Here is a 12,775-nt window from a genome sequence, read left to right on the forward strand (position 1 = left end):
GGAGCCTGTAAAATGGGAAAAATTCTTTACTCTATATATCTGACAGAGCTATATTATCTAGAACTCAAAAAACAAAAGATCAAGAAAACAAACAATAGAATTTTTTTTTTAAATTGAGCATGAAACTAAACAGGTTCTCAAAAGATGAAATATAAATGGTTGAGAAACATTTTTTAAAATGTTCAACATCTTTAGCCATCAGGGAAATGCAAGTTAAAACTACTTTGAAATTTCATCTTACCCCAGTCAGAATGGCTGAGATAAACACAAAAACAAAACAAATAAACAAAAACAACCCACAGATGCTAACAAATGCTGGCATGGATGAAGGGAAAGGGGAACATTGGTTCACTTCTGGTTGGGAGTAGAATCTGGCACAGACTTTACAGAAATCAGAGTGGAGGTTCCTCAAAAATGGAAATATATCTATCTGCATGATCCAGCTCTCCCACTCTTGCACATATACTCAAAGGACTATATCCTACTACAGAGATACTTGCTTATCCATGTTCATTGCTGCCATATTCACAATAGGTAGGTCAAGAGAATAGCCTAGATGTTCATCAACCGATGAATGGTTAGTAAAAACATGATACATTTATACAACGAAATATTATTCAGTTGTTAAGAAAAACAAAATTATGAAATTCTCAGGCAAATGGATGGAGATGGATAGGAACATTCTGATGAGGTAACTAATTTCAAAAAAACAAACATTGTATGCTTTTTCTCATTTGTGGATAACTTTGAACCTTCAGATACGTGTATTTCATTAGAAATACTCATAGATGTCAGGAAATTAGTAAGAGATGGAGGGTCAGTTGTGTGAGTAAAAGGGTAATAATATAACAGGAAGTGTTAAACTGGGGTGGGAGATAGGAGGGGAGGGTAGATAAAGGAATATGGGAAGTGATAAATAACGCTAAAGACCTTCCAAAAATATATATAAACCAACTACAGTAGAAGCTTTCAAGTATATAGATATATACTTATATATAATAGATAAAAATAGTTCAAATTAGGAGCTACCATAATTGTGCCACAGTGCCCCTTGTTGACACCACAGGCTAGCAAATAAAAAGCTCAGTGCCAGGAATGGGCTACCTCTTTTGGAGTTGTTGGCCAGTGAAGTCCATAGACCCCCGCCTCTAAGCATTATAGACCATTGCTAATGATCTTAACTGTTTTTTAAGACTTGATGGTAAAACCCTATTGCTGATAACATCACATATTTGAGTCATAGAACTTATCATTACCATATCAATCAAGCTGGTACTGATATGGAAACTTTATCTCTACTTGCTCTAACTTTCAAAGTTCTGGAAGGTGCCATGTACACTACTGGAGTAGAAAAGTAATCATCAATCTTACCCAGCTGTGAACCCTAGGAGCTACAGTAATAACTGTCCTGGTAAGACATGCCCACTTTTATACTAGTGGTATAAATACCATGGGAGTAACAATCACTATTTGATTGGAACTAATTCTTCTCTACAGGATGAAACATATACCTGGCACAATTTTTCAGGCCAAGAATCTATGGCTACATAGGTCATAGGCCTTGGGAAGAGTTTACTACCAATGTTCTTCTCAAATGAAGTAGTATTTAATTTAGTGCTAATGACTTATTGTTATATTCACAGGTTAAAGAACTCTCAGTTCTTATCTGAGAAGTTTGTATTTGCAATAGATGGCAGTTAACACTGAGACCAACAACTGATCAAGGTACAGAGACTAAGAGAATGAGGAATGCTTGGCCCTAAATGGGACATCTGCATCCTACCCTCTTTTCCCAAAACTCAGGAATCATTGTGGAGAAGGGGGTAGAAACAGTATAAGAACCTAAGACAGTGGATGACTATAAAGATATGGTGTCTTCTGACACAGCAGGGCACAGAAGTTGTGACAGCATGCACAAGTCTTGTGTGAGCTCAGGCCAGACCAAATTGCAAGGTGGATAAAGGGAGGCAGGCACAAAGCGCCCCCACCTCCAGCTAAGGAGCTATTGGTGATTGATAGTTGCTGAGAGAGACTGAATGAGTTTTTCTTAAGATTGTGGTTCCTGATAAGCTGACCATGTTTCAATGGAAGGCTAAACATCCATATGGGCAGCAGACATCACACACAGGTTAGAAAAATGAAAAAACACAAAGTTGGATATGTAGGGGAAGGGGATAGATCGAGCTGGGTAGGGTATGCATATGGCAAGAACACACTGTGTATGATTCTCAAAGAACTAATACAAACTTAAAAGGGAAGTTATGCTGCCTCCCAGTAGGACAATGAATAAAAGAGCCTTGATTTATTCCTACAATAGAATTCTGTGTAGGAGTGAAAATAAATGAAATAGATCTGCATGCATCAAAACACTGATAAAAAGTAAGTTGCCAAAGAGAACAGTATGATATATTTTTAACACTTAAATTATATAAGAGTACTATGTGTTTTATGACTACAGGTGGGTATCAAGTGTTTAACTGTATAATGATGCGTACTGGATTTGGTACTCATATTAATAAGGAGCAGGAAGGAGGATGGGCAGGGCAGGTGTGTTAACATCTGCTGAATCTGGGTGGTAGTACATGGGCATCTGTTATGTCACAGTATGGACTTCTCTGCATTCTTGAAATACTTAATAATTTAAGAATCATTTGATTATCCATCATACTCTTGGTGTTTGTTTTCTCATGCCAGGGACAACTACTGTTACCAGTTTCTTACATATTCTTAGATATATGTATGTGCCATGCTGTGTAGCCATTGCATAATAAACTTTTGTAAATTAAAAGCATCCTCAGTACATTTTTCTGTTTATTTTTAAAAGATTTATTTTTTTACTTCTCTCTCTCTCTCTCTCTCTCTCTCTCTCTCTCTCTCTCTCTCTCTCTCTCTGTGTGTGTGTGTGTGTGTGTGTGTGTGAATACATGTACACATCAGTGCACTGAGCCTACCTCCACTTACAACCACTGAACGAACACCCATGGATAGCTCACTCCTGACCCCAGGAGAATTCAGAAGACAAGATGCATCATGAGGCTTTGCTTGGTGTCACCTTAGGCAGCCATCCTCCTAATCTGAGCCTGTAATCCCACCTACCAGGTTTGAAGGATGGATGAAGTGATATCTGTAGACGCTTCCAGTGCCTGAGCCTATGAGCCCATGCAGACCCCTAAGTGGCTCTGGGCTGTCTGTGAAGCTACGGTACTACTCTGATGGAATTCAACAGGCCATAGGGCACAGGAAGAGAGATAGAAGGAGACAGTGTTAAGGGGCGCTAGGGACATGGGACAGATGTGTGGGGTTAGGGGGAAAGCAGTGCTGTGGATGATGAAGGTCCAGCCCAGAAAACATAGAAGCCCTGTTAGCCTTTTAGCCGCTCACACCCCAGGTCCCTGGGGCTGCTTACCCTGTAGCATTGCTGATGTCGTGTAGTAGTTGAAGGGCACATTTTTCACCAGGTATTTCTCAGGATCGAGGCTGGCCAGTTTTGCTCCCACCAGCACAGACTTGCCTGAGCCTGCAGAGCCGACCAGCATAACCGGCCGCCGCAGCTCCATAAGCCGCTCCATGAAGTAGCACACACGGATGGTCTCACTTGTGTGTACCAAACAAGCCTGGAGCAGAATGTGATAAGCATCATGTTCTGGGACATTCCAGGAGAGAAGACTCTGCCATAAGGAAGCTTGTCTAATAGGGATGGTTCTGGGTATCCTTCCTAATTTCTACTGTTTGTCCATCTTGTAAACTCACTGTCACTATACTCTGAAGTTCAGCAGAGGCCCACTACTGTCCTCTGTCTCCCTGAGGCATCTCCAAAGGGATCTATCTGCAAGATCTTCTGGCCTTGTCCCCATCGCGCCCCCCCCCTCTGTTTCTAACGATGCCAACTGGGTTCTCTATTTGTTTCCTTTCCTGTAGGGGACTATGTGACTTAATTACATCTAGGATTTGAAAACAAATGCATCTGGCAACCAACTGGTTTTTATAAGGTCAAATACTTGATACCAACCGGGGTTGCTTCTGAGCACCCTCATGGGTACCATGTCCTTGGTTGTTCAGTCCCACTTACCTGCAAAGGCATCTCAGGGTCAAATTCAAACTGGGGGATGAGCTTGGCCCAGGGCTCAAATTTCTTGGTCACAGGGTCGATGTAGTAGTCAAAGACAGTTCCTTGGGAAGGAAACTTGACTGTTTTGAACTCAGTCAGCCACCATTTGCTAAACTCTGCCCGGTAGTCTACAAGCTGCAAAGACAAGGATGGTCAGATCATAGATCCTCCAGAGCCCAAGGGGCCCAGGCAGGTAACCCTGGCACTGACAGAAGTTGAGGCAAGGGCACAACAAGCTCCCGTCTACACATGTCTCTAGGATGGAGCAGCTCCCAGGAATGACAGAGCATTGGCCCTGTCAAGGACCAGAAGGTAGGGGATGCCCTGGGACAGATGTTGCCCTCTGGAAGTTTCTAGGGTTTAGATGTGTCCTAGCATTCATATGCTGGAAAGTTAATGTCCAAAGTCATATGTAAAGGTACCTGGAGGTGGAGCCCTCATGGAAAAGGGAATTAGGATGAAATGAGGTCACATGACAGGGCCTCCATGATGGAGCTCAGAGAAGAGAGATTTAAGCTGGCACATTTTCTTCGACACCCATGGAATGCTCTCTGTTGTGATACATCAGGAAGGCAGGTGCATGTGCCAGACTCCCAGAAGTCAAGCCCCTTGAACCAAGAGCGAAATGAATTTCTATTCTTTATAGATGTCCTAGCATGTGGTACAAAGAAAATGGAGTAAGATAACAACATACAGCATCCTGGCTTGCCAGCGTGGCTACAATATTGCCACTGGAATCCATCACAGTTGCCCAAAAGCAAAGAAGGCTGAGGGAGGGAGGATATGAGGATGCAGAAGGGAGTAGGGTCCTTGACCACCAGAAGAGCAAGCATGGACCAAGACCTCCTGAAGAGACAAAGAAACCAGCTCCCGCCCTCCCAGGCATCTGAGACTGAGCAATTTCATGACATAAATGAAAGTTGACATCAAGGGACACAGTGCAGTGGAGCAAGAAGAGTCACAGAGGCTAGTCACATCCTCCTGGGTCTCACTTTCATCATCTAAAGATGAAGGTTCTAGAAAAGACTTCTAAAGCTTCCTTCAATACCTAGTATAACATCCTGAAACAGCAGAGGAGATACAGCCCATTGACCCTTCTGACAGAAATAATAGGCTGTTTGTATAATTTCCATGCCTTAATATAAAGCCCAAATCCCTTAGGGATAGAGTGGAACACCTGATGTACTCCATTGTGTTCAAGTTGAAACACAGCATCTCTGCAGCACAGCAAAACCATACTGCACACACCCAGACATAGGAAATACCATAGAGAAAACAAACTGGCCATTGTAGGAGATATCCAGGGAGGACAGGGCAGAGATAACATTCCAAGACTAGATGAGTGGCAGAGCTGGTGCAGAGGAATGAACTGGGACCCTGAGGGAGACAGGGGCACTTCTCATTTTATTGTCTTCTGGTAAATATAATAGAATTCTTTTGTTTGAAAATGAGGATGGAGGTTGACCTGGTGGCACACACATGTAATCCCAGGAATCCATAAGCTGAGGCAGGTGGACTAAGGCTATATAGTGGGACCTGTCTCAAAACAATAAAAACACCCACAGAAAGCCAAAATAGAAAACCAAAACAAGAACAAGAAAAGAGAATTGACAGAAATATGGGCAGGCTTCTGTGTAGTTCTGATTATGATCTCAAGTCAGATTAAGGGAATGTTGTCTTTTTTCCCTCTAATTTTAATCCCAGAGAAAACCTCCATTTTAACCCATGGATGAAGTCCTTAGAGACCCATTTGGTCTCTGGAGAGACCTCAAGTTGAGGCTACCTTTAGAAAGAACATGTCTGTCCATCCTCTCCTCATTTCAATTAATCCTTGATCTACCTGGTTCGTTCTTGGGCAGGCTGGGTCACACTAATCTGTCCCCTTGCCACCCCATAATCTGGCACTTGATCTCAGCTGCTACTCTGACTGAACACAAGATGACGCCTGCTGACTGAGCCATTGGTCGGCCCCCTTTGTATTCAGCTCTGTGGCGCTTTTGGAGAAATGTATTTTAGTGAAATCTAGTCTCCCATGGCTTCAAATTCCATTATAGTCATGCCCTTTAACCTAGATAACATTAAAATGTTACTGGCATCCCATTATAGAGTTTGGGACCTGATTCCACCACATTCAATCTTCGCAATGCTCTGAACTATCCTGGCTGGTTAGAATGATCCCCATTTTGTATATGTAAGCCCCCACACCAGTCTTGTGTTCTCTCTACCATGTCTCTGTGGGAGATCACTTTCTGTGATTGTTGAAAAGTATTCACCAGGACTGTGTTGATTTTTTTTTTAATTGGACCTTCCACACAGGCATAGGCTCCAGTTTTGTTTAGTGTGTGGCCTTATTGACAGGTTTTTAAGTAAGGCACCATTGGTGGTGCTGATGCAAATATCTGGCCAAATTCCTACTCTCTAATTTACAGCACTCTCTTTGGTGTTTGGCTTTAATGTAGGTTGTGTGGGACTACAGGCATTCCCTGCTGCTAAAAGCTTTCTCCTGTGTCTCTCCCTGTAAGCCAGCATGGCTGCCCATACTTCCAAGAGCTTAAGACACCTAGGAAGGGTGCTTTCTTCCAGACTTTTAGAAAGAGTGGAGTGGATTTAAACATCTCTATATAGACTGGAAAATTGATCACGTGTCTTCACCCTGACACCCCACTGCTAATGTGGGTGAGGAGCCCAGGGGTGGCTAGCTGGCATCTCAGCAGCTAGAAGGCCAGAGACTGCATTTGATGGAAGCATAAGCCTCTGCATTTGGGGATATTTGTGCCTTCCAGCCAAATGTCATCCATCCTGCACACTCTGCCTCTGAGGGGAATTGCAAGTGCAAGAGCAGTTCAACCGCAGTCTGAAGAGCAGCTCCTCCTGTGGATGACAGAGCAGACACAGAACTTCCTAGACGTCCGAGAGCCTGCACATCTTTCCTTTCCCACCCTCAAGGCATCTAAGTCTGGGCTGGGATCAGGGAATGGGGAGCCCGTGAGAGCTGCACTGTGTTGTCTGAGCAGCATGCAATGATGGATGGGTGCTAGAACAAGGGCGTGTGCTCCCTGTGAAGGAGCAAAGGGTTTAGTCCCCTGCTCTCATTCCTTGCCTTTTGAGATTTTTCAAATATGGCTTTGTCCTGCAAGGCTGAAAACAAGAGCTCTAAAGGGCTTAGCAGATGGGTTAGTTGGTCAAGTGCTTGCCACACAAGCCTGAAGCCCCTAGTTCAAACTCCCACACCCATGTAAAAATTGAACACAGCAGGGCATGGCTATAACCCCAGGGCTGGGGGGTCTCTAGGGCATACTGGCCAGCCAGTCTAGGTTAGTCAATGAGCCCCAGGTCACAGTAAGAGACTGTCATCTGAAAAAAGTTGTAGAGCAATTGAGGAAGATATGTGACACTGATTTGTGACCTCCACATATATGTACTCACATGTGCATGTACACACACATACACACACACACACACACAGAGAGAGAGAGAGAGAGAGAGAGAGAGAGAGACAGAGACAGAGACAGAGACAGAGAGACAGAGACAGAGAGAGAGTGCTAGCCCTACAGTCAACCCAGACCAGAAGGAGTAAATAATAATTCTGTAGCAATCACAGCTTGTCTAGCTTCCTGTTGTGAGATAGCACCAGATATTTCTGTTTAGCTGAATATTTAGGTTAGGAGAATATTGCTAACAAACATGTATGTATGCCAGCATTATTCTCAGTACCTTCCATGTGTCCGCATTGGGTGATTTAGAACAATATCCTCATCAACAACCCAGGAGCTGTCAGCATCCTCTGGACACACAGGGAGAGGAAGGAAGACAAAAGCTGAATTTCTAACTCACAGTTTCCCAGGTAATATTGACAGTTACAATTTAAATCCTGTCAATGTTTTCTCTTTTCCTTCCCCACTTCCCTTCCTCCTTCTTTCTTTTTGTTTTCTTTCTTTTCTCAGTGGTTAATTTTGAACCTTTTTATTGATACATAAAGCTGCATCTATTCAATGTATACAATGTAGTATAAGTATACACTTGTGAGGTCATTGCCATAATCAGTGCCTAAACCTACCCAATGAATCCTAATTTCCTGTACTCCTCTACTTTCTATTATTATTGCTGTGTTTTGGGATAAACACACCAGAACATACAATCTCTTTATGAAAATATGATGTTTACAGGGAGATATTAAGTGAAATAAGCCAGGCACAGAGGGACTAGTCCTACAAATATAATGAATGCAAAATAGTCAAACTCATAGAAGCAGAGGGTGGAATAATAATAGCCAGAGACTATGAGGAACAGAAAGTATACGTCTTGGTCAATTGTTTCATTCATACCGAGTGGGTAAGTCTAAGGTGAACAAATCTACACAGAATTGTACCTATAGTTAAAAACACTTTTATGTGGATTTAAACAATTGCTCACATAGTCTATGTTCTTGACATCTTTCTAACATTGGATGGTAGATAGACTTAGTTATAAAACACCGGTTTATATAATCTTGAATATGTTATGTCTAGATAAAGTATACTAAAGTAAAGAGGAGGGGTGTGAATATAGGAAGACTTAAGGAATCCAATGCCAGGATATTCTGAGTCAACATCTCTATCCCTGACATGCATGAGGCTTCAGGGGTCAACACCTGGTGATAATCACTACTTGGTTTGCCACTCACAGTTAACATTTGACCTGGCCTTCTCTGTGTTTAAGGAATATAGAGACACCCTGGTGAACTCTGCCTTGCTACAGAGTAAGTAGTACTTGCTTCTGAAGAGCTCTAGAAGGCTGAAAATACTCCTCTCACTTAGGTTTCTACAGTACAGCACCCTCCCACCCCTCTCTATCAAACACAATCACCTGGTAGAGTATCATAACATACCCCAGTACTTGTCTAAGCCCCAACACTGCACAGCATTTTATGAAAGCACAGATGTGCTCCCCAGTTCAGAAAGCAACAGCTCCAAACACTGTGAGGCCCTTGCCAGGGAGTCTGTGCCTTTAGTGGAGCAGTGTGTGGGAAACCGCCCTGACGCAATGTTCAATAGTCTACCTTGGGAGTCTGGGGAGGTGTCAGTTTTTACTACTGTACACTTTAACATGGTGTTGATCTCAGCATGCCACCTTACCTGATCTTGGACCATGGCACCGCCAAAAGCCCAGATGGCAGCAAACACAAAATAGAGTTCGTACAATTCCTTGGGGCAGTCTGCAGGGATGTCCTCCTTGGTCAGGAGGCACTCAAGGAGGTAGCACAGCATCTGGACCATGCTCTGCTCTGGGACTGGAATCATCTTCTTAAATCTGCAGGGTGGAGGAAGGGGAGAGAGGAGAGAGAGAGAGAGGAGAGAGAGAGAGAGAGAGAGAGAGAGAGAGAGAGAGAGAGAGAGAGAGAGATTTAAGACTCCATGAGTATTTCATTCTTGTGGTGCAACTGCAAAGCCATGGAAGCCCATTGGTTTCAGGGACTCATGGTTTGTCATGTTCTTTGGGAGCACAGAGGACTATGGTGCTATGTAGCTCTTCACTATCTGTAGCGACTCAGGTCAGTTTCCTTTAAAGAATGGGAGCTCAGAGCTTTTAGAGAGGAGGTTCCTTGTCTGACCTGTCCACTAATAACCTCTTCTCCTTTCTTCATCTCTGTTTGTACTGAAATTTTCTTCACAGTATTTGGGGAATGCAGGAAGTGGGACAAAATGAGCTGGTGTTCAGGTTTTCACCCATCTGGCAATTTCTTCAAAGCCTAAAGAGAAGCTAAATGCTGGGGATATAGCTTATTGGTAGAGCACTTGCCTGGTGTACACAAGGTCCTGGGTCAACCTCCAGCACCACATGTGCATGTACACACACACACACACACACACACACACACGCACATGCTCATACAGTCACATACTCCCTGCCCCCCGCCCCACCCCCCCTTTTTATCTCTCCATCCCTATGGACGGTATACCTCATATAACCATACAACCACTCCTCATCACATCCTGCCATGGAATGTGATCTTCCTAGGCTATGGGAGGCAGAGTCTCTGTCAGTTAGTGTTATCCGATAAGCAGCACCACCAATGGCCACCTTAAAAGTCATTTACCTCCCTTGGTGCAATACTCAGCATCCACTTTCTCCAATGTTGTTTGTTTGCAGCTGTTTCTAATCTGTCTGTAGTCCTTACAACAGCATGAGCGTGTGGTCTAACAGTAGACATTACTACTGCCAAGTCTAATGAGCCATCCATCATTTGCTCAATACCCACTTTTGACAGCATAATAAAATGGAATTATCTCTAGCTCCATATTGGGCGAGGCACCAAAATAAGTCATGCCAGCTGTCCTTCCACTTCAAAATGAGGGCCCAAACAACCCAGGCAGGACCATCTTGCAACTCGGACCTCTCAACTTCTTAGTAATGTTGAGGACCAAAGTGGGACTGCAATGAGAACCTTGGTGTGCAGCAAACACCCCATCTTCCACAGGAAATCAAGGGTTTGTCTTGAGGAAGAAGTAGGGGACTGGCTTCAGTTGGATTGCTCTGAGCTGGGAAAAATGGTGCCTGGGAAACTCAAGGGGCTTGTGGATCTGAGATCAGAGTGTAGAGAGGTTTCTAGCTGTGGTGTCCTGAGCTCCAGTTTGTCAAAGGAAGGGAAGAAAAGGGCTTTCTGGAATCCAGTGTGAATGTAGGGTTGTTTGCAGACTAAGGGTTCACCTTGCAGGAATTGGTGTGACTAGTGTGCATGTAGGGTTGTTTGCAGACCAAGGGATCACCTTGCAGGATTTGGTGTGACCAGTGTGCATGTAGGGTTGTTTGCAGACCAAGGGATCACCTTGCAGGATTTGGTGTGACCAGTGTGCATGTAGGGTTGTTTGCAGACTAAGGGATCATCTTGCAGGATTTGGTATGACCAGTAGCACACTCACCAGTGGATGAAGGAATGGGACACCTATTTTTTAAACAAATGTAGATGTGAGATGCTAACTTTGAGGAGGGGCACAAGGAGCTCCCATATCTCCCAAAGGAAGGAGCTAGATTTAGATAGTAGCCATGCATACACAGGTCCAGCCAAGTGACATTTCCCTCTCCCTTTCTCTTTGCACTGCCTTCTCTCATCTCTGAGGGACGAGAAGATAGTTCTGAGGATGGGAAAGAAGAGGTGAAGAACACTGCCCGTCCTCACTGTGGGACAGAGCTCCTGGGCCAAGAAGTCTCCACTATAAATAAGGTTTGTTTCTTTAAATTCTCAGTGCACTCTGTGTGTGTGTGTGTGTGTGTGTGTGTGTGTGTGTGTGAGAGAGAGAGAGAGAGAGAGAGAGAGAGAGAGAGAGAGAGAGAGACTAGAAGTGAACATATAGATATTTATTACCAAATAATGACCAGAAACTTTGTAAACAGTGACTCAGATCTTTTGTAAATGTTTGCTTGTTCAAGACAGTCATCTTGCTATGTAACTCCATATTATACTCTCCCACCACATCTTCCACAGTCCCATGATTCCACACATGTGCCACCATGCATATCCCATACCTAGATCTTACCCAGCGGCAGGAGATGAGACAGCCCCCACAAAAGAGTTTTGAAGGGACAATAAAGTTGCTTTATAATTATGCTTTGTTAAGTGAATGATACTAAAACCCTTAATACATGAGATCCAAGATGGCCAGCAACTCACAGGCACATTCTGCTAGACTCTTCGGGGGATAAACTGGGAGCAGCTAGATAACAGCTCAGAAGAGATGGACAGCACTCTTCAAATACCTATAGCTTTCACAGCAACTGAACCATGGGACTTTAGAAAGCAGGGGACAAAGCTCAGTGTTCTTCCCAGAGGGATCTTCTCCCTTTAGGGAGCTTTCCTTCCCTGAGTAAGAGAGAGTGCCAACAGCAGGCAGCAGTAGCCACAGTGTTAGGCAGAGAGCCTCAGGAAGTCTGTACTGTACTTTTAGAAACAGGTATTTTAGAGAGCTAGAAAATGCGATGGGGGTAGGAGACAGACCAAAGTGTGCTGCAACGGCAGAAAGCAGAGACATGCTGGGAAAAGCCTCCCTTCTTAGACAATAGGGGAACATGAAAACCATCCTACAAAGACTCCTGCTGAGTTGGTGGGTAGGAGGTACAAGACCAGCTGCAAACCATGCTCTCAAGAAGCTCAGAACAAGTGTCATGGGACTATATACTGACACCTGGTTTAGAATACTTCTAGACTGCTGGGAAGAAACTTTGAATCAGAGCCTCACACAGTAGTCAGTGAAGTGGAAACCTAGTTAGAGCCAGAGTTTGTAGGGGAACAAGTGGGGTGGCCAACACTAGGAAGGACTGCCTAGGGGAAGGGCCAATGTTACAAACAGGTTCCTGAAGCTTACCCAGAGGTCTGGCCAGCACCTGTGGCCTGACCTTGCAAAGAACCACTCGGGAGTGTGTCAGGCATCTGGGAGCCTGGGGAGGAATACTGAAGGACTTGAGATTAGAACCCACAAAGTATGACATTATATTCATGCTCTCTCCCCAGCCATGTCTCCCTTCGCATCAATTCTCCCTTTGCTTTATACCCAATGCCAACTTTGTATGAGGTCATGCCAGAAGATGATGCCAGAAAAAGCTTTTGACAAAATCCAAAGTGTTTTCATAATAAAAGCTCTGTATCTTGAGCGTCTCCTAACAACAATGTTTTAGTGGCTTGGTCTCCATTTT

General features: G+C 43.9%; 1 protein-coding gene across 1 annotated transcript in view; it reads right to left on the minus strand.

The window, feature by feature from the left end:
* Dnah9 (dynein axonemal heavy chain 9) overlaps positions 1-12,775 on the minus strand; it is a 341,793-nt gene that overhangs the window by 182,492 nt on the left and 146,526 nt on the right. Inside the window, 3 exon segments of the mRNA XM_028869363.2 lie at positions 3,407-3,614; positions 4,070-4,243; positions 9,223-9,397. Coding sequence (XP_028725196.1) covers positions 3,407-3,614; positions 4,070-4,243; positions 9,223-9,397 — 557 coding nt within the window.

This window comes from Peromyscus leucopus, chromosome 8b (genome assembly GCF_004664715.2).
Source record: "Peromyscus leucopus breed LL Stock chromosome 8b, UCI_PerLeu_2.1, whole genome shotgun sequence".
Lineage (NCBI taxonomy): Eukaryota > Metazoa > Chordata > Mammalia > Rodentia > Cricetidae > Peromyscus > Peromyscus leucopus.